Source organism: Bufo gargarizans, chromosome 6 (genome assembly GCF_014858855.1).
Source record: "Bufo gargarizans isolate SCDJY-AF-19 chromosome 6, ASM1485885v1, whole genome shotgun sequence".
Classification (NCBI taxonomy): domain Eukaryota; kingdom Metazoa; phylum Chordata; class Amphibia; order Anura; family Bufonidae; genus Bufo; species Bufo gargarizans.
In genome coordinates this window covers 344525853-344552704 of record NC_058085.1, presented here as the reverse complement: position 1 = coordinate 344552704, position 26852 = coordinate 344525853, and the positions used below count along the sequence as shown (strand labels likewise).

The following is a 26852-nucleotide window of genomic DNA, read 5'->3' as shown; positions in this document are numbered from 1 at the left end:
CTGTATAGTGGTTTGCCGGCGGCAGATCGTAATTAGACAGCACGATCTGCTGCCGGCAAATCTCGATCTTTCAGCATGCTTAAAGATCTGGATTGCCTGATGACCAAGCAATGGGCGGCAGTACCATGTGAACGCTCGTTAGGGATCATCGGGTAGAAAATCAGCCCATCTAATACACCCGTCAGACAGATTGTATGACCGTGAAGGGGATGTGTCATTGAAAGTGATTTCTGCCAGTTAAAACCAGATAACACAATGGTCAGGGAGGGGGGCTCATAGACTTCTATGGTAGAGTTTTCTAGGCATGCTCTGTGACCTGTGCAGAGGTCAGGAGGGAGGAGATAAGCTGCGATATCACTCTGAATGGTGTTATCTATAAATAGGTGATATCTTTTATTGTAATCCTGACTGTGATAATGAGGTGACTGCTGAAAGGTCATCTGTACAGACCAAGAATTGGAGCCTATTATTAGTGGCCAGTGAGAAAACTGCTGGATTTTAGAGATTTTTTTTAAATATATAGATATTAATATGGAAAATCAAAATCAATATCACCATTCTTTAAAAACGTTATTTAAACAATAGGTCATCTACTTTTAAGTGAATAGGAACAAAAATGTGATGGCTGACCATGGCAAATTAATATTTTCTCTCACTGTACTGGCAAAAATACATGAAATGTTGGATTAGTTCCAATGAGAATCACTTTTAATATTTAGTCTTATTTAAAGAGGACCTTTTACCAGAATTAAACTTCTAAAGTAACTATACAGGCATGTAGAGCGGCGCCCAGGAACCCCCCTGCACTTACTGTTATACCTGGGCGCCGCTCCGTTCTCCGGTAATTGCCTCCGGTATCTTTACAGTTAGGCTCCACCCAGGGGAACCTGACGGCGTCTCATTCTCCCATGCTGTAGCGCTGGCCAATCGCAGCGCTCAGCTCATAGCCTGAGAGAGAAAAAAGCCTCTCAGGCTATGAGCTGAGCGCTGTGATTGGCCAGCTCTGCAGCATGGGAGAAGGAGACGCCGGCAGGTTCCCCTGGGTGGAGCCTAACTGTAAAGATACCGGAGGCAATTACGGGAGAACGGAGCGGCGCCCAGGTATAACAGTAAGTGCAGGGGGGTCCCTGGGCGCCGCTCTACATGCCGGTATAGTTACTTTAGAAGTTTAATTCTGGTGAAAGGTCCTCTTTAAGTCAGGGGGTCTGGAGTATGAATACAGAAGATCTGGCCTGGGATATCGCATCAATATAGGAGTTTAATCAGGGGTCTCATATAAATAAGCAGCTATGTGAGAGCTCTTTTTTTGCCAAGCAAGCAGTAAATTGGATTGGTAACATTCCCAGGTACAAATTACTTATTCCAATTTTTAAGGAGGCAAGGAGATTCTGGCCTTGGGCATTTTCACCGTACGGGATAAAACAACATGTTATTTTAATCTTTTTCAAGTTTAGGTTTATGGTATCTGGCAAAAGGGGGTGTTCTGAACTTTTAATATTTGTTTTTTTAATATTTTTAAATGCATTTAAACAATTTTTGTTTGTTTTAAATCGATTGTACTATACACTGCAATACTTTTGCATTGCAGTGTACAGTAATTTTACTGTTATCCTATTACAACTTGCCTCCGCTACTCCCATTAGGAGTTCTAATATGGCAGGCTAGGGAACCACCACGTGGCCCCAGGCTACCACAGCAAACGTTCTAGTTGCGTAGGTTAGGGATCAATGACGAGACAGAGGAAGACTGCTATTGACGGTGGCATTTGAGGGGTTAAATGAACAGGATCGCAGTCATCTCTGATGCTGGTCACTGCAAGCAGATGTCGCCTGTTTAACACGGCCAGTACCCGCAGCGTATGGTGCGGGTTCAGCTCCTGAGCCTAAGGGCCCAATATGAATATAGTGGGACAGAATATATTTAGAAGGTCTGGTTCGGTGTCTGAAATAAATTTCGGGGTGTGGTCTCGGCACAGGACCAGGATATGTGAATGTCTAATCGAGGAGTCAGACCGTACAGCACTCGGCTATCAACAGCAGTTCCATAGAGAGCATGGAAGAGCAGGACGCCGTTCCATCCATACCCATGAAACAGCAGTCAGACTCAGACACTTACACACTACCCCTTAGGACAGGCATCCTCAAACTGCGGCCCTCCAGCTGTTGTAAAACTACAACTCCCACAATGCCGTAAAACTACAACTCCCAACTGCTGTAGGCTGTTCGGGCATGCTGGGAGTTGTAGTTTTGCAACAGCTAGAGGGCCGCAGTTTGAGGGTGCCTGCCTTAGGACAACCCCTTTAACAACTGCAGGAATATTATGGGATAGTCAGGTCGGGATAACATATAAGGCGCTAAGAGCTTACACTCCATCACTGTATGCGGCCACGTCTATATACACATTAGTCTATTCTTGTACACAGCAGGCAGGTGGGAATAAATCACACATGCAGTAAAGCAGAAATATGATATCAGCTGAATTTCAGGAAGGAAATAGGGGGTGGGGGTTGTCAGAATACATTTTCCTCTCCAGCCTTATCAGCCCACAAGAAGTGACAGTGCATGACGGGGTTAAATACTGAGAGCCAGAACTAATAACAAAGAATATCTGAGCCACAACTATCAGTATAATAAAGAGCAGTTATTTATAAAATATCAGCCTGGATACTGCACTGATACATTGTAGCGAACCCTTGGAAGAATTCTTGCTTGCGTGCAATGCAGTTGCTCTGGAGAGGGGAGTCCTGCCCAGGTAGGAATGTTTATAGGGTTAACAATTTCTATCTAGGGGCCTCACATCAGTCACGTGGGCTTCCTCTACGGTATGTAAGCCTGTGGACCCCTTACCAGATGCTGCTGTAATTATATCCAGGGCTAATGGAGCAGCGCTCCTGAACATACTCCAAGGCTCCTCCTGTAAGGGCTCGTCAACCCACGATACAGCATACAGAAATCCGTAGCGCACTTTTTCAAAATGTCCCAATTGAAGTTTATTGGGTCATAGCACAGAAAAATTGAATCAAATATTTCAGCGTATTCTTTGCAATATTCCAACGGCAATATCCAAATGACGTTTCAGTCAGTATGACCTTATGCAAGAATGTAAGAGCAGGAGGGTGAGTTGGTCCCATGGTCCTATGTGCCCGCATTGCTGAGAAATATGAGGATTTAATATATGCAAATGAGCCTCTAGGAGCAACGGGGGCGTTGCCGTTACACCTGGAGGCTCTGCTCTCTCTGCAACTGCTGCATCCTCTGCACTTTGATTGACAAGGCCAAGCAGTGTAAATGTCATTATGTCTGGCCCGGTCAGTCAATCCGCAACAGTTACAGAGAGAGTGGACCCTCTTAGAATAACAGCAACGCCCCCGTTGCTCCTAGAAGCTCGTTTACATATATTAAAACATAATTTTTCTCAGCAATGTGGGCACATATGAACATGGCACCAACATAGATGCCTTCAGCTGCCAAGTAGGTCAGCCAGTGTCATAGGTACAAACCTGCTGACAGATGCCCTTTAAAATGGTATTCCTTTAGCTAACAGGGGATAACTGTTGGGCTGGTGGGGATCTGAAAACTGGGACCCCCCCACCAATAACAAGAACAAAAGCCCCATGCCCCTGAATGAATGAGCGCGTGCCCTGCTGCTCTTTTTATTCTCTATGTGATTACAGAGCATAGCCAAATGCCATGGGGTCTCCATTCTTGTGAATGGTTGGGGTTCCAGCAGTCAGACGCCCAACAAGCTAATAGTTACCCCCTATCCTGTGGGTAGCAGAACATTTCTTCTATCCAGCATATCCCTTTAACAACCAGCAGTGAACCCTTTCCCTCCAGTACATCCATACCATACTATGACTTACGGCACTGATACAGCAGTTTCGCTGTATTTCCTTTAAATATGATGAACCTGTGAGAGGTGAAAACTCATGGGATGTTACATTGTATGCTTCTAAGGCGATATTCACTGCCATTTATTTTTTTAGGCCATCACACGGCAGTTTTAATAACCAATTTAAAGTCTATGGGGATATTCACATGGCCTTTTTTTTTTATTTTATTTTTTTCGGCCAGCGACTAGCAGATTCCACTGAAATCAATGGGGCCGTTTTAAACGGCCGTTTAGACAGGAGTGCACCCATCTAACGATCGTTAAAAAGGGGTACACTAGTGAAAAAATTGCATTTTAGGGGCTAAAATAAAAAAAAAACTCATCCACTTGCACACGCTGACAGTTGCTCCTCACTTGAACCAGAAGGACCTACCAGCGTGATGACATCACTATGTGCCTACAGGTCCTTCTGCATCAAGTGAGGAGTTACCGTACTGTCTGAGCATGCAAATGGGTAAGTCATTTTTTTGTTTTTTAACATAAGCAGAACTGGGGGGGGGGCACTAATGGGGCAGTTTGTTATATGGGGGGCCACTAATAATTAAGGGACACTAATAGGGGCATTCTTTATGCTGTGGGGCACTATTGGGGCGATTATTTATACTGGGGAGCACTATGTGATGTCCGGGGGGCATTATGTATACTGCGAAGGCACTGCAGAGGTTTGGATGTGGAAAAAAAATAAAAATAAAATAAATAATAAAGGTCCTTAAAATAGATGCAAAATAAATGCAAAACATCTGTTAAAAATAGTCAGAAAATGCTAAATGTAGATCGATGCAAATGTCCATGAAAAGCTGACAGTTTGTCCATTTTTAATGGCTGTTTTTTTCACTGTGTGGGAATGTAGCCTAAAAGAGAAAACCGTGTCACTGATATCACTGTGCTACAACCAACCTTTCTCCAGCCTAAGATGGCTGATAACAGATCAATAAACTGCAAGCCTCTGCCCTTGTGTCTTTATTTGCTTGCAGCGCAGTAATTCAAACCTATCCACTAACCGATTCTCTGACAACCCACTGAAGATCTGACAACGTATAGTTCACACAAAGACGTTACATTGAAGGTTCAATGAATGACTCAGCCGATACGTGAGAACCTCGTTCTCTACAATTCTTTATTACACTTCCGATCTGAACCTTTTGCCAAAGATCCGAGCCGACTACCCAACGCGTTTTTTCTCCAAATCCTCCTTTTCCACCTCATGCGGCATAAACTGGGCTGAGCTGTATGTTTAGAAACGACACAGATGCAGGGAGCGGACCGGGTCATCAAAACAATCCCCCAGCAGGGAGGAGCTGCTCCCTGGAGAGCGATCGGTGCCAGATACCATGGAAGGAATCAGCCTCCAACCTAAACACTGGACGGCTAATGGCACTGCAAGCAGATGAAGGAAGATAAACGTATACAATAAAATGATTAAAGTTGTCTAGCGCTTCTCAAAAGAAGCGACCATTTTTGATCTTGTGAGTCCAGCTGCTAATTTCTTAGGGGCAACCACATTTTTCTTCTGCAGAGGAAAATAGCATCAGGCAGCAACAGATTACCAACAGATAACCAATATATGTCCAATCAGACCAATAGTTGGTGTGTATAACAAAAGATTTGTGTGTGTTTAATTGGCCATCTGACCAATAATTGGTCAGAAAATCTGTCAGATGATCTATTGGTGTAATACAGGCCTAACCAATGGATGCCCATGTACTGAAAAAGCTCCAATAACCCGTCCGCTGTACGACCACGGAGAAGCCGGTTTCTCAAAAAGCAGGACTACTCTACGGGCTATAGATAACTTCTCATTTATTTAGCTTTATTCTGGGCTAAAAAAAAAAGTTGCTATAGGTTTTTATTAAAGATTTTGCTTCCTTTGGCTTCTGCAGCTTCTATGTTTCACAGTACGCAGTAGCTGCAGAAATCCATATATATATATATATATATATATATATATAAAGAAGGACGTATGTGTGTATGTATGTATGTTCCACGATCACTCAAAAACCCCACCATCGATTTCAACAAAACTTGAACTACACATCCCTTGCTACCTGGAAAGAAATCTTGTGGGGGTCATATGACCCTAAACAGCAGCTGCATGGAGTTTGTACGCTCCAACTGTTTTTGCTACACACATATTGCTCTGTAACTCAAAAACTCATTGATCAATTTCTACTAAACTTGGTACACATATCACTCACTATCTGGGAAAAAATAATGTGGAGGTAACATGCCAGTACACAATGAGTTTCTACCTGCCCGACGTCTGTCTGTCTGTCTGTTCTTTATGCGCGACCAAACGACTGGACCGATCTTCACCAAATTTGGCACACAGGTACATCAGGTGCCTGGGAAGGTTTTAGACAGGGTCTCAGGTCTCTAGGACATACTGTTCCTGAGATATTCCCCAAAAATGACCTGCATTAGCCAATACAAGCCTGCAAGTCTTTCTCTTCATATCCCAACTGCCATACACACGGTCACATGTCCCTTATCAGCCAATAGAAGCTCACAGGCCGTTAATCTCCACATACACAGTTTTACTCCAAGTTTCCATTACAACCCAGCCATTTTTTTCTTTTTCTTCACTGCTGAAGGTCTGCTTTAGGCTAGGGCTACACAACGACATAATGATGCACGACACAAAGGGCACAACCACACTGCTATATGTGTCGCACGACATGTGACATGCTGCGACTGCGACGCGACAGTCACAGAAAAATCCATCTTGGATGGATTTTTTGTGACTGTCATGTCGCAGTATGTCACATGTCGCAGTATGTCACATGTCGCAGTATGTCACATGTCGCAGTGCAGCACCATAGCCTATCATTATAAAAATTGTTCAGACAAAATGTTGTGCAGCCCTGGCATTAAAAGCGCAGGGGGCTGTGGAGGTCACTGTTAAAGAGGCGTTCACTATCCTGAAATGCGTTGTTTCTACACCAATAAAGTCCTCTTCTTAATCCGAATCTGGTCCTCATCATCCTCGGAGTGTCGCCATCAGATCCTGCCTTTTTTCCCTACTACAGTCATCTTATGTGTATACCGGGCCTGTACGGACGGCGAGCAGCACCTGAGGCCTCGTTATTTGACATGCAAGAAGAGCTCAGTACAACAGTGCTAGCTAGGTGAGTAGCCACTCCTTGAGTCTCCGCTCAGTTCAGTGCAACAGTTCTGCCCATATTGTTCTCCTCTTCTCTCCTCAAGCAAGATCATTAGTTGGGAGTCAGGAGCTCCCCATACACATTAGATTGTTGTCTCCCACCGACGTTCTCCGTAAGTCCACCCAGCAATACACTAAATGGGAGTCTTTCATCATGGGAGTTCTTGTTCTCATGCCACATAATTGGGCGTTCCAGACTGGTTGCCAGATAATCATGGTCCATGCACCTTAGATAGCCGTCAGATGAATGTTTGTTTAACCGACATCTATCCTTATCAACCCCATCATACACGAGACTAGGCTGCTACCAGACACCTCTTATATTCCTGAGAGCAAAAGGACTGGACATGTTCAAATCCAATATCTGCTGTCCCGGGAGATTCATATACACATAAAGCTACTTTCACACTCGCGTTTTGGGAGGATCTGTCATAGATCTACAAAAACGGATCTCTTACAATAATACAACCGCATGCATCCGTCATGAATGGATCCGTTTGTATTATCTGTAATATAGCCAAGATGGATCCATCATGAACTCCACTGAAAGTCAATGGGAGACCGATCAGTTTTCTATTGTGCCAGAAAAAACGGATCCATCCCCATTGACTTACATTGTGTGCCAGGACGTTTGGCTCAGTTTCGTCAAGCAGACAGTAAAACGCCGCAGGCAGCATTTTGGTGTCCGCCTCCAGAGCAGAATGGTGACTGATCGGAGGCAAACTGATGCCTTCTGAGCCGATCCTTTTCCATTCAGAATGCATTAGGGCAAAACTCATCCGTTTTGGACCGTTTGTGAGAGCCCTGAACGGATCACAGAAACGGAAAGCCAAAACGCCAGTGTAAAAGTAGCCTTAGATGGTTAGCCAGTACAGCCAAAACTGGCAGGTTTGCCAACATTCATCTACTGTGTATGGTCACTTTATAAGGCCCCCTGCACACGATCAGGATTGCGTGCGGATTTGCGTGCGGAAAATCCGCACCGTAGGTCATGTACATTGTATTCTATGAGAATTTGAAATTCTCAATGCACACGATGCAGATTTTTTCCGTGCGGATTTTGACCTGCGGTGCGGATTTTAAAATCCGCGACATGTCAATTAATTTTTTTTTTCCTGACCGGATTTTCTTAAGTCACTTAGTGAAATCCGCACCGAATCCGCACCAATTAATGCGGATTGACCGCACGGATTTGCCTGTGAACACCTGCGGATTTCAGTGCGGATTCTCCGCACATGAATCCTGAACGTGTGCATGTAGCCTTAGGAGTTGTCCTAAGTCCTATATAAAATGTATCACTCATGTCATAATAATTCAAGTCACATGTATTGGGCAATTTCTGTTTCTTGCACCGTAGCCAATACTCCATAGGAAATTGCCACATGCAGATGCAGTGGACCATCCAGCACAAGCCTGAAGTGTTCTCAGTGCTGGAACGAATTACATGACGCGTTTTGAGTTTTATTTCCCAGAATCATCATTTTCCAAGGACAGCTCTACAAGCTGAGCACATTATCTACTGAAACATCACAGCACCTGAGATTTGTGCCTATAAAATCTCCAGTCGTGTGTGGTTTTACATTCCAAAGACAGAGCAGGGGCGGACATCCCACCTGTGCAGCAGGTTCAGCTGCTCAAGGGCCCAGAGAAGAGGAAGGGGCCCGTCCAGCCAGAGAGCATTCCCTGCTTACCATGATCCCTGGCGGTGATATTAGGCTGATCAGCAAAAAAGACAGCTGATGATGTGTCAACTTTGCTTACTTTGTAGCTGTGCCAATTGAGGGTGTGTCTTAATGGGAGGAGCTTAAATGGTGTGGGTGGAGTCTAATAGGGCTAATAGTCTGCCCAAAAAAATAATTATATATTTATATAATTATATATATATATATATATATATATATATATATATATACACACACACACACACATACATACACACACACACAAACTAATGCAGTGTAATTGCCCCTGCTCACCCCCGGCGATGTCAACGGCGAGCAAGTAAACAATGAAGGAAATGCTGATCAGCGGGGGTGCCGGGTGTCAGACCCCCGCCGATCTGATATCGATGACCTATCCTGAGGATAAGTCATCAATAGAAATATCTCGGAAAACCCCTTTCAGTACATGTTGCACACACATTATAAAGTGATGAGCGTGCAGTGTAAATATGATGTCATGTGTCGGAATTGTGTCTAATGTATCAGGGTCATGTGCCATGTGTCTTTGTTAGCGACACCGATAAAGAATGTACTCTACATATACGATTGTAAAAATTAAGATACTTTATTATGATGCATGATTTAAAAAAACTAATATAAGGTATTGACACACACCACAGATTAGGCACCAAATACATGGTCAAAAATGACACAATTTAGGGCTCTTTCACACTTGCGTTCTTGTCTTCCGGCATAGAGTTCCGTCGTCGGGGCTCTATGCCGGAAGAATCCTGATCAGGATTATCCCCATGCATTCTGAATGGAGTGAAACCCGTTCAGGATGCATCAGGATGTCTTCAGTTCAGGACCGGAACGTTTTTTGGCCGGAGAAAATACCGCAGCATGCCGGATCCGGAATTAATGCCCATTGAAAGGCATTAATCCGGATCCGGCCTTAAGCTAAACGTCGTTTCGGCGCATTGCCGGATCCGACATTTAGCTTTTTCTGAATGGTTACCATGGCTGCCGAGACACTAAAGTCCTGGCAGCCATGGTAAAGTGTAGTTGGGAGCGGGGGAGCAGTATACTTACCGTCCGTGCGGCTCCCGGGGCGCTCCAGAGTGACGTCAGGGCGCCCCAGGCGCATGGATGACGTGATCACATGGCACGTCATCCATGCGCATGGGGCACTCTGACGTCATTCTGGAGCGCCCCGGGAGCCGCACAGACTGTAAGTATACCGCTCCCCACTACTACTATGGCAACCAGGACTTTAATAGCGTCCTGGCTGCCATAGTAACACTGAACGCATTTTGAAGACGGATCCGTCTTCAAATGCTTTCAGTTCACTTGCGTTTTTACGGATCCGGCGTGTAATTCCGGCAAATGGAGTACACGCCGGATCCGGACAACGCAAGTGTGAAAGAGGCCTTATCGGGGTCATTAGTTTGGTGTATGCATCTGAATTGTTACCAATGGGCCCTACTTATGGGTGTTCATGTATCTTTGTGAATAGAATGTATTCTCCATGTGGCATTTGTCAAATGTGTAGGAGATACATGTAGTACCCCGAACCTGGGGGTACTATAATGTTGTATACAGTTGTGTATTATTTTATGTTGTACTTTTATGTATTTTTTATTATATTATATGGTTGTTACTACCAGTGAGGATATTCAGGGCAATGGTTAATCAGGAAAAGGGCTAACCACCCTGTCCCTCCTCTCTTGGTAGGAGTGGGCTGGTCCTAATTCCTGCCAGAAAGGGGGGAGGGGGTTCCTGTGAGGACTTAGTGTGGAGAAGAAGCTCAGGTCAGAGCTCCTGCTCCTGTTACAGATTCTCCAGAGGGAATCACTTACACTTACAAGTGAAGTCTTGAGAAGTCTGACAGCAGAGTTAACTGCTACAACCAGTATCTCCAGACACTGCTGCAAGGTGAGGGACTACAGCAAAGTCACCCATCACCTGGAATGTTACTAGGCCAATATGCCAAGTGCTAAGATTGCCGCCGGGAATGCCAGGGACATTTTGCACTTGCAAACTGCTGCTATTGGATATATTCGAAGTTCTGTTCTACATTGAACTTAGCAAAATGACTTTGGTACTTTTTTAATTCTGGCCTCATTCTTCCTTACCACATTTCTGCTGCTTCGATCCCCAGGGAGCAAGGGGTACGCCGTGACACAACACTTCACCAGGGCCACTACCACTCCTCAAGGGTTCGCTGCACGTGTGGCATGTTGTTAATATACAGGTGGCATGAATGCAGCATGTGTTTTATATGCAAGTAGCGTTTGTGTAGAATGTGTCTTTTATGAAAGCACAGAAGCAGAATGAGAGATGTGAAATGCGTGAGCGGATGTGTGTACAGTAGCATATGTGTGATATGTGCTTTGTGCACAACTTAAGTGTAACTGATATGTATATAGTATGAACTGTATAGCTTGGTTGCCTTTAAAAGGGAGAGGCCTCACACTTTTCGTACAGGGAACCCCCCTTTCTCTTCTGTCCGCCCCTGGACAGAATCATAATCATGCACAATATCCTACTACTACTTAATTCTTAAGTTAAAGGGAGACCCCAAATCTGAATGCTCATCTATTAGCCAGTGTAGAGATGGGCTACATAACAAGTTTCTAAGTCACTGTAGGACCCAGTTCATTACTATGAGAATTATGTAATGCTTCACTTTGCCCGCGGTGGCGCTGCTGATTGCTGGAGGTCCAAACAGTAGGGTGTTCTGAACGGCTGATTATTAGGTCACCCCTCAAATCTATAAAGAGGTTGTACAGAAATAGAAAAACATGGCTGCCCTTTTCCAAAAAACAGCACCACATCCATCCATGGGTTATGTCTGGTATTACAGCTCAGCTCCACTGGACTAGTATAGCAGGTTTTCCGTTCAGAGAATTGGTGGCCGTTTCGGCGGTGAGATCCGGTCATGTGGTGATGCCAAAACGTAATGATCACTTTCTAGTAGAGGGAAAACCACTTTAATGTCTGCTTTTACTGCAATATTGCATTTGCCCAGGAATCTCCATAGACTTCCACCTGGCCTCTCTCTTATAGATCATTGACATACGGGGTCACCTTTAAAGGCTATGTACTTCTTTAGAGGCAATTTTTTATTACTGTATTGTACTAATTTTGAGCTAAAAAATTTTTTTTTCAATTAGTTATAAAAAATCTTGAACCCTTTTTCTTCACAGCCTTGAGATTCTCTAGTAGCATGCTCTGTGTTTTTACTGTGTTCCGTCAGGCAGCTCAGCTGACGGCTCCTTATCGCTGATCTCTGACCTTATAAACACTCATTATAGCGCAGTTCTCATCTTACTGATAAGAATGTGGCTTAAATAAGTGTTTCGTAATTTAGAGATAAGTGTTATCAGATGACCGGTACAAAGTTACAGTGAAAGTACGGCTCACACAGCTAGACAAAGAGTTAACCCTTCATGACAGATCAGCTCAATATTCCTAATAAAGACCAAGTAAAAAACATGATTTTTTTAGCCCAAAATATGTAAAATACAATCATAAAAAAAAAATTGCCCCCGAAGGTGTACAACCTATGTGGTCGCACAGTCACACCACATGAAACTACTGAAGGCGGTCACCACTTCATTATGTATTATAGAGCGCCAGTTATAATATATTTCATGATGTGGTCATCAGAAGAAGGTACCGCATGGGGCACCAATGACAATCTAACCGCATATAACAAGTTTCCATCTGTTTACAGGACGATCCTTCCAAAAGTTCAGAAATCGAGCTTCCATCTGTTCTCCATGAAATATTTACACACGACTGACCTTAACCTGGCAGATAAGTAACACAAGAATGGGAAACGGCAGCTGAGAAACGGCGCCCAAAAGGATGTCTTTATTTACAGCAGAAGCAACTTCAAAAATAGAACCTTCCGTAAAAAAACTATATTTTCTGCAGATCAGAAGAGCAGGCCGCTATTTATTCAGTATTGCTTCAAAAATATATCTCCACAAAGGGTCCCTACGTCATACCGCCCTGTCTCTAACTATGAGGGGTGGGAATGAATGAGCGCTGCACCTGGCTGTCCCAGAATTGGAGGACTTGTGGTTGTTTGAGACAGATATACAGTATATATACTGTCTAAGGGCCTGTTCACGCGGTGGATTTTAGCACAGAATTTTGGTGCGGACAGCCATTCCGAGATTTGGCAGAAAACCCGCTGGTGGTAGAATCCCTGAGCGGCCCGAAAATTATGCGGTAAAACCCACTGTGTGAAGGGGCCCTGTGTGAAAAGGAGACTTATCAAAACTGGTGTAAATGAAAACAGTTTTTGTTACCCATGGCAACCAATCAGAGCACATCTTTATTATTTCATTTTAGATTTTTCCTCCCCACGTTCCAATAGCTATAACTTTTTTTATTTATTTTTCGTTCACATAGCCATATGAGGGCTTATTTTTTGTGGGGGCAAGATGCATTTTTTAAGGCACTGTTCTTAATTTACCTTATCCTGTATTGGAAAACGGGCAAAAAATTATTTGTTGAGTAAAATTGAAAAAAAATAAAATTCACAAAGGTTTTTAGGGTTTTGACATAACGGCGTTCACTGTGCTAAAAATGACTTGACGTTCTTATTCTGCATCTCAATACAATTACAGCGATACCAAACTTGTATCGTTTTAATTTTGTTTTATTACTTTAAAAAAAAAAGTAAAAAACCTTTGAAAAAAAAAATATTTCTTAGCATCTCCATTTTCTGACAGCCATAACTTTTTAATATTTTGGTTTACAGAATTGTATGAGGACTTATTTTTTGTGGAACTGTAATTTTTAGTGGTTTTTGTAGTATGTACTACTTTTTTTATTTTTTTGGGGGGGGCAAGGTGACTAAACAATGCAGGAAATTTTCTGAGGTATTTTACTAGTTCAGACATTTTAGGACACAGCGAAACCTAATATGTTTATTTTTATATGTAAAATTGGGAAAGGTAGTGATTTTTGTGTTTTTTTCACTTTTTTTTCACTCTTTGCTTAACAACTATTAGCCCTCTTAGGGGAGCTAGAACCTGGGATGTTTTAAACCCTTCTCCTATTCACCCTACTAGAAATCTATTACAGTGAATGGGATTTTGACTCGTTCCCTGCTGAGCTGTGTCTCGTGAATAGCTTAGCAGGGAGGTTACTATGACAGCCCTGGGAAGTCTCAGCAGGCCCCAGACTGTCATGGTAACCGGTCAGACGTCAGAGCCCCACGATTTCACTGTGGGGGCTTTGATTTTAAGGCAGAGGGAGTCGCAACCCTCTGCCTTACCTCACAGATGCCACAATCGCTTTTGAACGTGGCATCTGAGGGCTTAAATGATGGAGTTCGGCGCGATCGCCGTTCCCAGTCATTGCGGCCAGGTGCCTGATGTATTACTCACCACAGCCGCTGCTCTATACAATAGCGTCCGCATAATGCCGTACGTGTACAGCATTATGCCTTAAGGGGTTAAGAAATGAAAGGCAAGTTCTGACTGGTTTCTAGGGGCAACTAAGACAGTTTTTCCTTTACACATTTGATAAATCTTCCCCAAAAAAACTCATTTATCAAAACTCTCTAACAGGAAAACGGTCTTAGTTGCTCATAGCAACCAATCAGAGCTCACCTTTCATTTCTTAAAGTGTTCTGAAAAAATAAAAGATGAGCTCTGGTTGGTTGCTAAGGGCAACTAGGACAGTTTTCCTGTTAAACATTTTTGATAAATAAGGCCCAAGCAGTTGCCTATAGCAACCAATCACAGCGCAGCTTTTATTTTGAAACAGCAAAATATGGAATAAGAGTTGAAATCTAATTGGTTGCTATGGGCAACAAAGACAGTCTTTCATTTAGACAGTAATCGTAAATCTCCCTCATCAGAACAATACAATTGAGAACACAGAAGGCGAAGGACAGTGAAAACCACATTTATTAACCATTATATGATCATTATGACTGAGGGCTTGGCACAGGAAGAGCTGTACATTTACTAAATGGATATTAAAAGCATATGGAGGACAGATGGCTCAGCTCATGTAGTGGGGAACATGCATTTTACTTCTTAAGTGGGTACACACTAAACCCTGGTGTCTGGGGGGCCCAAATACTCCTCTGCCACATAAGAAGACAGTAATAATATAAATGTCACACAGTAGCTGGAAGGGAGCAGGTTACAGGTATCACATTGGGCTCCAGGTGCTATGCTATGACTAAGACCTGTACAAGGTTAAAACGCGTAAGCTTCAGTTCTTGCTAAGGATTTTTTTATAAAGGCTACACATTTTATGGATGCTGGACTCCTACTGTACTCAAACTATGGATGGCATTCTTACTTTTCTGTTGCCTGGCCCTAAGCCTTAAAGAGATCTGTCAGCTCTCCTATATAAGGCCACAACAGGATAGAGGGGGAGACACTGAGCCTGTGAGTCCTGCTTCCCTATTGCCTCATAGAGAAAGCCTGCGAGTCCTGCTTCCCCCGACCATCATAGAGAAAGCCTGAGTCCTGCTTCTCCCTCGCCTCATATACAAAGCCTGCGAGTCCTCTTCCCCACCACGAATAGAGAAAGCCTGCGAGTCCTCTTCCCCCACCACGAATAGAGAAAGCCTGCGAGTCCTCTTCCCCCACCACGAATAGAGAAAGCCTGCGAGTTCTCTTACCCCGCCCCTCATAGAGAAAGCCTGTGAGTCCTCTTACCCCGCCCCTCATGGAAAAAGTCTGCGAGTTCTCTTACCCCACCACGAATAGAGAAAGCCTGCGAATCCTCTTCCCGCGCCCCTCATGGAAAAAAAGTCTGCGAGTCCTCTTCCCCCACCACGAATAGAGAAAGCCTGCGAGTCCTCTTCCCCCACCACGAATAGAGAAAGCCTGCGAGTCCTCTTCCCCCACCACGAATAGAGAAAGCCTACGAATCCTCTTCCCGCGCCCCTCATGGAGAAAGCCTATAAGTCATCTTCCCCCGCCCTTCATAGAGAAAGTCTGCGAGTCCTCTTACCCTGCTCATCATAGAGAAAGCCTGTAAATCCTGCTTCCTCTGCCCATCATAGGGAAAGCTTGTGAGACCTTTTCCCTAACCATCATACAGAAAGCCTGTGAGTCCTGCTTCCCCCTCGCCCCATAGAGAAATCCTGCGCGTCCTGTTTCCCTCTCGCCTCAGAGAAAGCTTGTGAATCCTGCTTCCTCGAATCCTCATAGAGAAAGCCTGTGAGTCCCGCTTCCCCCCGCCCCTCTTAAAAAAGCCTAGGAGTCCTACTTCCCCCACCCACAAATAGAGAAAGTCTGTGAGTCCTGCTACGCCCACTTATGGTGGCTTGGTAGTTAGCACTTGAGACCTAGATTAAAGGTAACCTGTCACCCGCCCTATGCTGTCCTCACTGAGGGCAGCATAGTGTAGTGACAGTCCCACTGATTTCAGTGGTCTCTCACCTTTGTGATGGCAGTAAGTACTTTTAGAGTACTTACAAGTCGGACCCAGCAGTGTCACTGTCACTGTCCGGAGATCGGTAAGGATGGGGGAAGGGAGCCCCATCGGACTCATGTCCCTCGCAGCCCTGGGGCGCTGTTGGGTTCGGCACATCACAACTCTAAATATACTGACTGCCATGACAGAAGTGACAGACAACAAATCTCAGTGCGGACCGCACAATGCAGGTGACTGGTTCCCTGTAAAATCCATACAGGGCAACATTGTAAAGAATCAGTGTGGATTGGGAGTACGTGCGCTCGGCTATTTTCCAATAGAAGTGAATGGAGAGACACACAAGTGAAGCCGCCTCTACAGTCACAGCTTGCAGGGCCCCATTCTGGAGATAGGGCAAATCTCAGACGTGGGACCCACACCTGTGGATATACCATAAATGTCTATATGGTATGTCTATATGGTAATACCCCTGTAACCAGACTCACCAGATCCCCCCAACCGCCTGCCGGAAATTCTAAACAGATTGTACATATTGAATAATTTAGACACTCAATGGTGTCTGCAAAAAAAAAAACAACATCTTTAAAATCCCAATTAACTAAAGAACCGGGGGACACGGCAGAGCCCCAGAATCTCGTCATACCCAATTAAATACATTCGAGAGTGCTTCCTAGGCACAATTCATGTCAGGTCTCATCTAAGAAGCTCATTCTTCTGACCACAAGCCACAGGCGCATTCCAGAGAGATAAACCACACTGCAGCATCTGATCTCAGTATTCGTATAAGGTACAGTGCAGGCGGCTGTAATGCTACGACTTTCTGCGGTTCTAGGGATCCAAACTTAAAGGGGTATTCCCATCTCAGACAATGGGGGCATATGGCTAGGATATGCCCCCATTGTCTGATAGGTGTGGGTCCCAGTCTACACAGAGAACGCAGCGGGAAAGGTGGTGGCTCGAAAATCCTTGGGGGTTTTCCAGGGTCCGGCCACCAGCCAAGTGCTCTCCCCATAGGAATGAATTGGAGCGCACCGCGCTTGCGCTGCCACCACTCCCATAAATTTCTAGGCGGCCGCTGAAAATAACGGAGCCAGCTGTATTTTTGGGCGGCCCCATAGAACTGAACTGGAGGGCGGCTGTGCATGTGCAGTGCGCCCTCCACAATCTTCAGGGATCCATTCTAGATGTAGGTGTGGGTTCCAGAGGTGGGACTCGCACCTATCAGACAATGGGGGCATATTCTAGCGATATGTCCCAATTGTCTGAGATAGGAATACCCCTTTACATTACCTACACCCTATGATTTTGAAAACCATGTATCATTTTCTTTTCACACATACTTGCTACTTTGTGTTGGGCCATCACATGAAGGGGTATGAATACTTTTTCAAGTCACTGCACACATCGATTGGTGTATATACTATATACTGTATGTGTGAATACATAACCTAGTTTTTCTCCGTTATATCCTCTGAGAGCAGAAACCGGACCCTGATCCAGCGCACACTTTGCCATACTCCCCCTCCACAATGAACAGAAAATCAATCAATTATTTACAGGTCACAAAGGGATAACGTTGGGGGTGATAGTCCTCTGCCTCTAGCAACTGAAACTGGATGGCCAGGTGTAAACGCAGACGCACAGGCTAAATACAGAAACTTCTCCAGGTAATAAGGAATGTCGCACCGCAGTGTATGTTTGCTGTATGCGCTGGGAAAGCTCTTGGTGCATAAATCGAACAGGTCCTTATCACCCCATTCACCTGTTGAAGGTCAAAAAAATAAGTAATTAGTATTATTTTAGGATTTGGATACACGCCAACATGCGTCACGTGACTTCTTGTCGCAGCAAAGTTGTGCAACATTTTTTGTAATGATAGCTAATAGTGTCGCCATGCAACATGCTGCGACATGACAGTCGCAAAAAAACGAAGGGCTCATTCACACGACCATATAAAGGGGACCCACTGCAGAACGGATGCGGACCCATTCATTTCGACGGGGCTGCAAAAGATGCGGACAGCACACCATACTTCCGTTACGTGGCTCCGTAAAAAATATAGAGCATGTCCTATTCTTCTCCGTACAAAAAAGGCATTTTCTTTATAGTGCTGGCCCTGTGTGTTCCGCAAAATGCGCACACACACACACACACAGCCGGTATCCGTGTTTTGCAGATCCGCAATTTGAGGACAGCTAAACCCCTGCACGGTCTTGTGAACGCACCCTTAGCCTTCAGTGCAGGGAGAAAAACCCCGGACTGGCAGCAGGATATGTGTTCCAAAGAAAAAAATAGAATAGTCCTCCAGCACTTCTTAAAAAACCTATTCCTTAACTCCGTAGTGACCACTAATACGTCTTTTTACTGATGCAAACAAAGGGGGTTTTAGCTAAACAGCTGGCTATAATCAATCATTACATGAACCCTAAATGGTGCATCAAAAACTAACTTGTCCTGCAAAAAATAAGACCTCACACAAGTACATTGATGAGAAAACAAAAAAGTTATAGCTCTTGGAATGCGATTTTAAAAAAAATGTGCGTGGTCACTAAGGCGTTAATTGTCACATCCTTAAAAACATCATCGACATATTTAAAAAATACACTAGCTTTTTAAGAAGTGCTGGAGGACTTTTCTATTACTTGCTATTATTTTACTGCTCTATCCCACCCATAGGCATCCAATACCATATGTTGCACAGTATACTTGGGTAACATGTTTAATTCGTGGCATCATTTTTGCAAACTTCTGACATGTCACAGTGACATCACAAATTTTGATCAGTGGGGATCCAGATGCTGAGAAGAGAAGCGCAGCTGCTCTAATGAGGACCAGACACGGCACTGCCCCTTTAAGAGCCGAACAGCAATGCCACTCTGGTGTGGCTAATACATCACCATAAGGACTAGGCCCTAGTAGATGATGATCTGTGCAGCCACTACAACTACAAGGTGCCGACCCTGCCAGCTGGATGAAACAAGGGGGGGGGGGCGCACTGGTCAACGTCACTGCACTGAAAATGAAGAGAAGGGACTAGTATAAAAGCACCAGATCGGCACCACTGTGGGAGTGTGGTGCATGCCGCATCTTAAGACTCATCCCCCTGTTCGGAATGTGAACCATGCCCTGCTACAGCTAAGCATGCTCATGAAAGTGGTGCACGCGCATTCCCTTGCCCATGCAGGGAAGGTGCTGCAGGAGAGACAGAAGTGGAGCGCAGTCTTCTGCCAGGGATGCATAGAAGATATGGATGCAGATCTGGACCAGAAGCTCCAGTGGGAGTAAGGAACCTGGATTCATAGCAGCGGTGAGACGACCGCAAGAGATGGACCACTACAGCGGATATTGTAGGATAGTTGGACAGGGCTTTTGAAGTGCTGCAGCAGAGCAAGTGAGAAGAAGGACTGGTATGAGAATTGCACTTTGCTTATGGGATGCTGCAAGGGAAGCAAAGCTAAGGGAGTGCTGCTGACCAGGGACAACCATCCAGCCGTATAGCCTTACATCTCCCCTGTACCATAGAGGTCCCCCTCTGGACTACTATATGAAATACAGTGGGCTGTAAGAATTCTACCTCTTTGTGAGCACACGTCCTCTCGGAACAAATGCAGCATTATACTAAAAGCCAAATGAGTCCCTAACCACCAAGTGAACGTGCCCTCTGTATGCGAGAGACTGTAACTGGTATGCATTGTGTCCCTTGCTGGAGAAAAGTAAAGCTTACACCTGACCTTAGTTATCTAAAACATCCTGCATCCCCCGGAGATTGGAATTGACTACCTAAATTAGACCTAAATTTAGAGCCAAAACTAGATTATGATGTCAAAGCCCCAAAATATCACATGTCCTCACACACAGGGGCCTAGGTGAGCGCGGTGCCCTCTATAGGTATATGGCCCTGTTTTCAGTCTTAATGAGCTCAGGGATAATGAGGGGCGTTTATCATTCGCAGTAGTGTTTTTGTGTCAATTTTAAGTCTGTCTTTGTTTTCTGTGTCTGTGCCAAATTTATGAAATGGTGCAAATACATTATATTAATATATTTGGTGTGATTGCAAAGTGCTTTACCCCAGGGGGGTAAACATTGAAAATGTTGCAAATGATAAATGAAGTCTAAACAGCTATAAAAGCTTTCACTTGTCTTAAAGGGATTCTGTCATCAGATTTAACTCCTCTAACCTAAACATATGCTCATGTCCAGACTAATACGAAGAATCCTAAGCTGGCCTTATTAAACCTCACTGTGGCTCTATTTGCCCAAAAAACAGGTTTTTATAACCTGTCAATCACTTTCTTAAAGTGCCCAAGGGGAGGTCCGTTAATACAGGGTGCACCCCTCGCCGTCCGGTGCCCAGCGCCGCCTTCTACAGCTCAGCGCGGCCTCCACAATCCTCCCCGCCCCTCTGCCAGATCCCGCGCCTGCGCACTAGGCTCAGCCTGATGTGCCCGTGCGGACTCCTGGTGCGGCTTCATTGAGTGAAGTGCGCATGCGCCGGCCTGATGCGCACTTCGCTCAACTCTGATATGACCTGCAGATTGGCTGAGCCTAGTGCACAGGCGCGGGATCTGACAGAGGGACAGGGAGGATTGCGGAGGCGGCGCTGAGCTGTAGAAGGCAGCGCTGAAGACAGGGAAGGCGGCGTTGGGCACCCTGTATTAACGGACCTCCCCTTGGGCACCTTAAGCAAGTGATTGACAGGTTATAAAAACCAGTTTTTTGGGCAAATAGAGCCACAGTGAGGTTTAATAAGGCCAGCTTAGGATTCTTCGTTTTAGTCTGGACATGAGCATATGTTTAAGTTACAGGGGTTAAATCTGATGACAGAATCCCTTTAAATCTAAAACACTGAAAAGTGGTGTACCAAGGCAAATGTTGCACAATTTACTGCAACGATTTCAGTGCGACATTTTATAAGACAATTTTAGACAAAAAAAAAAGACATACATTTACAAAAAAATGGTGCACTGCACTGGTAAATGCAATTGACAATATATGGCTAAACCCTCACACTGATATTAAAATGAGACTTTCGCCAGTATGTTCTTATATCAAGAACACGCTGGAAGTAACTGGGAGTTGTTCGCTATATGTTGGACCTTATGCCCCTGTAATTGCCCATATGGCACAGGTAGGCTAGCGTTAGGTCCCGTGCCACTTTGGGATATCTTGACGAGGTGCGCGGGCTCTGGTATGTTCTTGATATAAGAACATACTGGCGAAAGTCTCATTTTAATATCAGTGTGAGGGTTTAGCCATATATTGTCAATTGCATTTACCAGTGTAGTGCACCATTTTTTGGTAAATTTCTGTTTTATATAGCCAATCACATCCACACATTTGGCTATCCTATGTAGGGTGCCTTTGTGGTACATGTGGTCCGCTGCAGGCATCCTCCACTGTATGCATTTCTGCTGGGGATTGCCGTTAGCAACGGACCACATGGGCAGGATTTGCTCCCCCAGTTAGAAATGCGCAACAGCATATGGGGTTTTGAGCATTTTCTGTCTTCTAAGACCACTTTATTCTGTTTAAAAATAGACAAACATAAATCTCATAGTAAATGTCCTCTAATGAGAGTAAATGACACCGCACTGTGTCAAATTCAGAAAAATGATACTAAACTATATGCAAAAAAAGTTGTTTAAAAAAAAATGAAAGTAAACTTAATAAAAATCAAAGTGGAAAATCCCTTTACTGTAGAACTCCGTGTTACAGAGTGCACTAATAGTATGCAGAGGCCAAGCCAGCGAGGTCTCCCTGGAATCCCTCAATAAATATATCCCAGTCTTCCTCCCTCTGTTTTTACATTTGCAAATAACATCTGGGAAAAGGAAATATATTGGGCGTTAGCTGCTCAGCCCTGGAAAAAAAAAATCTAACCTAGAAGTCTATTTGCGCAGTTGGCTTGTGTCAAGGACTCTTCTTGCAGCTCAGGACATGCTCAGGCAGTCAGGCATTCCTCCTGCGCTCCTACTCTCTCCAGATGTCTTAGGATTTCAAAAGAGCTTCAGGTCCTAAACAAGGCTGCAAATCTAATGCCGGCAAGTCTCATAACAGTGCTGCAGAAGGCCTCGTCCACGTTTCCTTGCCAGCGTCATGTCCGTAAAAAAAAAAAAAAAAAAAAAAAAAAAAAAAAAAAAAGCGTACATGTTTCACAGAGACATGCACTGCTTTGATCCGTGGTACGGGCCAAGCACGCCCATTGAAGTCTACGGGTCCGTGAAAATCATTGACACAACATAGATGGCATCTGCGGTGGGTCTGTTTTTCACTGACGACTAATAGGAGATTCTTTGGAAATTAATTTTTCAGCTGAGCAGCGTCTGTGAATTACGGATGACACGCGGATGGTAAAAACGGACACATGGAACATCTTCACGGACGAAACACATAGGCTTTTTTTTTCACGGACGTGACACTGACACGGAAATGTGAACGATGCCTAAGGCTGGGGCTACAAGGCGAAAAGAGTTACGACCTTCCTGATCATAGATTGGCGGTGTAGCAGTCCAGCAGAACGGGGTGGCAATGTGACCTGCAACTCGCTGTGACCCCAGAATCACAAAACCCAACAGTGCTGGATATCTGCAGTCCTGGGGTCAGAGACCCTATTCAGTTCTATTATGTCTGGGGCTGGTCTGCTAGTTGCTGCAGACTGTATGATACCTTTCTCAATATTGAAACTGCAGCACCAAGAAGGACAAGCCGTGAGGTCAGACCTGCAGATGATGGAATTGTCAGACACCTAGCTCCAATCTGTGGCATATGGGAGGGGCATAAAAGCCAGATTGAAAGCAAAGTTATTTAGCCACATGAAACCTCAAAAAAAAAAATCGGATCAAGTCGTGTGGGATGATTGTGCGATGCCTCCTGTTCATCAGCGTTATAGTGTATTGCCGCTATCGTGACAACCCTAGTTCCTTGGACACAGAGAATGCAACGAGGTTGAGGGAGTCTAAACTGCTGGGCAAGGGCTGATGAGAGATGAATGCAAATATATTAGGGTTTCAACACACGGGCGCAGGTGTACCAATTGAAAATGTAATGCCCAGCTCAATTTTTTCAATGTAATTACTGTATACTGTATATGCCATACGGAAAAACGGAACGGAAACACTACTGAAACAAAAGACAGAAAAAACTGATCCGCAAAACACTGAAAAAGCCATACGGTCGTGTGAAAGAGGCCTTAACGTGAATATTTCTACTTGCTGACAGCTAACAAAGACCTTGAAAGTGGTAAGTAATTGGAACAAAGTTGTGGATGATCTCTGATACTTTTCACACTGATTTTGCACAATTTTCAAGATCTCTCTTGCCGTCACTGAAACATTCTCAAAATATAAAAACTCCTACAGCTGATGGCTGCATCCGTGCGACAATTCCCCAAATTATAGAACGTGTCCTATACTTGTCCGTTTAGCGGACAGAGGAAAGGGCTGGGTTTGCATGGACAGTATCCATATTTTGCAGATCTGCGGTTTGCACGTCGCCTAAGGCCTCTTGCACACGACCGTATGGCTTTTTCAGTATTTTGCGGTCCGTTTTTCCCAGATCCGTTTTTCAGTTTTTTGTTTCAGTAGTGTTTCTGCTTCTGTTCCGCCGTTCCGTTTTTCCACTTGGTTTCCGTTTCTGATCCGTTTTTTGCATCAATGGCATACAATACAATAATGTTTAAACAGTAAGTACATTAAAAAGTTGGTCTGGACATAACATTTTCAATAGATGGTTACGCAAAAACGGAACGGATACGGAAGACATATGGATACATTCCTGTTTTTTTGTGGACCCATTGACTTGAATGGAGCCACGGATCGTTATTTGCGGGCAATAATAGGACAAGTTCTATGTTTGAACGGAATGGAAATACGGAAACGGAAGGCATACGGAGGACCTTCCATTTTTTGGTGTGGATCCATTGAAATGAATGGTTCCGTATACGGAACGTAAACAGAAAGGCCTTTTGCACAACAGTTTTTTTTTTCCATTTCAGTTTCATTTTTGCGGATTCCATTTACGGTCCGTATGCAGAACCATTTATTTCAACGGTTCCGCAAAAAAAAATAGAAATGTACTCCGTATGTATTCCGTTTCCGTACTTCCGTTCCGCTAAAAAAATAGAACTTCTCCTATTATCGCCCACGAATAACGATCCGTGGCTCCATTCAAGTCAATGGGTCCGCAAAAAATACGGAATGCATACGGAACACATTCGCATGTCATCCGTTTTTTGCGGATCCAAGACCACGTGTATATACTGTTGAAATACATTACTGTACATTACATTAATGATTACAAATTTTATGTTTCCATTTGCGATCTGCAAACAACGGATCGCATACGAAAACCATACGGAGATTTTTTTTGTGGAACTAGGGAACGGAAACAAAAAACTGAACAGATCCGTGAACAACGGATCCGTGTAAAACGGACCGCAAAATACTTAAAAAGCCATACGGTCGTGTGCAAGAGGTCTAAGTAAAATAAATCAGCTTTCAATCCAGGCTATTTAACACCAAGAGGATTGACTTGACTGGATTCAATTGCAGCAAACTCTCAGCTGTTAAAAGTCATGGGTCTGGATGTGCTTTCAAGAATGTTTCTGCAGCAAGCACATATCTTGGAAATGGCACGGGATTGAAAGGCAACGTATAAGAAAGTTGCAAAACTAGACAAACAGGGCTCACGCCGCACAAACAGATCCGCAAAAAATACGAATGGCGTCCATGAGCATTCCGTATTTTGCGGAACGAACAGGTGGCCCCTAATAGAACAGTCCTATCCTTTTCCGTAATGCGGACAACAGGACATGTATTTTTTTTTTTTTTGCGGAATGGAAATGCGGACATACGGAAATGGAATGCACACGGAGCAACTTCCGTATTTATTTTTTTTTCTTTTCGGACCTATTGAAAATGAATGGTTCCGCATACAGTCCGCAAAAAAAAAAATGGAACTGACACAGAAAGGAAACGTTCGTGTGCATGAGCCCTTAAAGGGGTTGACCAGGATTAGAAAAATATGGCTGCTTAATTTTATAAACAGCACCACCCCTGTCCACAGGTCGTGTGCAGTATTGCAGCTCTGCCCCATTGGTTGATCTGCAATACTAAACCCCACCCATGGACAGGGATGGTGATGTTTTTGGAAGAAAGCAGCCATGTTTTCCTAATCCTGGACAACCCGCAGAATGAAACGGATTTACTACATAAGCCAAGGGAAAAAAAAATATATCAATCATTCACTGACAGTCAGCGCGGTGTTGTGTCTGGCCTGCCCACACATGTCCCTGCAGCCTAACTGTGGGCAAATGTAACGTGGCACAGCTTTGTGTTAGGGATGAGTAACGTGGATGGTAGGTGTAATAATAGGTCAGCATGTCCTGCCAGCCGGTCATGGGGCCATTATTGTTCAGGAATGCCAGGGAAGCTAAAAGGTTTCATGTGATGCCCGTAAACAAAGCGCAGGAGTGGATGGCGCTGCCAGCCCCATACTATTGCTGCTGATGATGAGAGATTCATTCTCTCATTAGAACCATCTCGTGGGAACAACGCACCTTTTGTGCTCGGCCCAGGAACCCTGGCAGGTCTGTCGGGCACACGTGATGCACAATTACTCACTATCAGATCTGTTACATGGAGAGGGCCTGGCGTGCCCCACGTTCCAGGATACGGTGGCACAGTGCTGCTGGCCTTTTAAAACCCACTGCCAAATAAGCAGGAGAGAAGGGTATGACTTGTCCTTGGCGCAGTCAGACCCGCACATCATTTATCTTCAGGTATGCAGAGAATAGCAATGATTTCAGCCTCGGTTTCCATACAGATCACGTCGCTTCTCCTTCAACCAACGGCAACATAACATCAGCGTAGTACAGAGGACGCGTCCTTACACACCGTTACTTGTGATAGAGTTTGGGAAAGCTGGGTAACCAAGGGCACAGCTATAATGGGTGCAGAGGTAACAGCTGCATCAAGGCCCTGGTGCCTGAGAGAACCGAAAGGTCCTTCTTCCACTTAAAGGGCATCTGTCAGCAGTTTTGTCCCTATGACACTGGCTGACCTGTTGCATGTGCGCTTGGCAGCTGAAGGCATCTGTGTTGGTCCCATGTTCATATGTGCCCGCATTGCTGAGAAAAATGGTGGTTTATTATATGCAAATTAGCCGCTAGGAGCAACGGGGGCGTTACCATTACACCTAGAGGCTCTGCTCACTCTGCAACTGCCGCGCCCTCTGCACTTTGATTGACAGGTCCAGGTGTGATGACATTTAGGGCTCATGCACACGACAGTATTTTGCGTTCAGTATACTGGCCGTTTTTTCAGTTCAGTATGCGGAACATATACTGAACCATTCATTTCAATGGTTCAGCAAAAAATACTGAAGTGTCTCCGTGTGCATTCCGTATAAGTATTTCCGTGCCGTAAAAAGATAGAACATGTCCTATTCTTGTCCGCAAATCACGGTGCTTGGCTCCATTCAAGTCAATGGGTCCGCAAAAAAAACGGAACACATACGGAAATGCATCCGTATGTCTTCCGTATCCGATCCGTTTTTGCTGAACCATCTATTGAAAATGTTATGCCCAGCCCAAAAACGGAAAGGAAAAACGGAAAGGAAACGGAAATACAACGGAAACAAAAAACGGAACAACGGATCCGTTAAAAACGGACCACAAAACACTGAAAAAGCAATAGTGTCGTGTGCATGAGCCCTTACAC

At 44.5% G+C, this 26852-nt stretch overlaps 1 protein-coding gene across 4 annotated transcripts in view; it reads right to left on the bottom strand.

Annotated features, from left to right (window-relative positions):
* LOC122941031 (dynamin-binding protein-like) overlaps positions 1-26852 on the bottom strand; it is a 155513-nt gene that overhangs the window by 66691 nt on the left and 61970 nt on the right. For 2 of the 4 annotated variants that reach the window (XM_044298012.1, XM_044298015.1), the window contains exon 1: positions 17821-18006. The exons of the other annotated variants lie outside the window; for them this stretch is intronic. In XM_044298012.1, the coding sequence (XP_044153947.1) occupies positions 17821-17998 (178 nt within the window). In that variant the 5' untranslated portion in view covers positions 17999-18006. Of the gene's footprint in view, positions 1-17820; positions 18007-26852 lie in introns of those variants that run through there. 4 annotated transcript variants of the gene reach the window in all.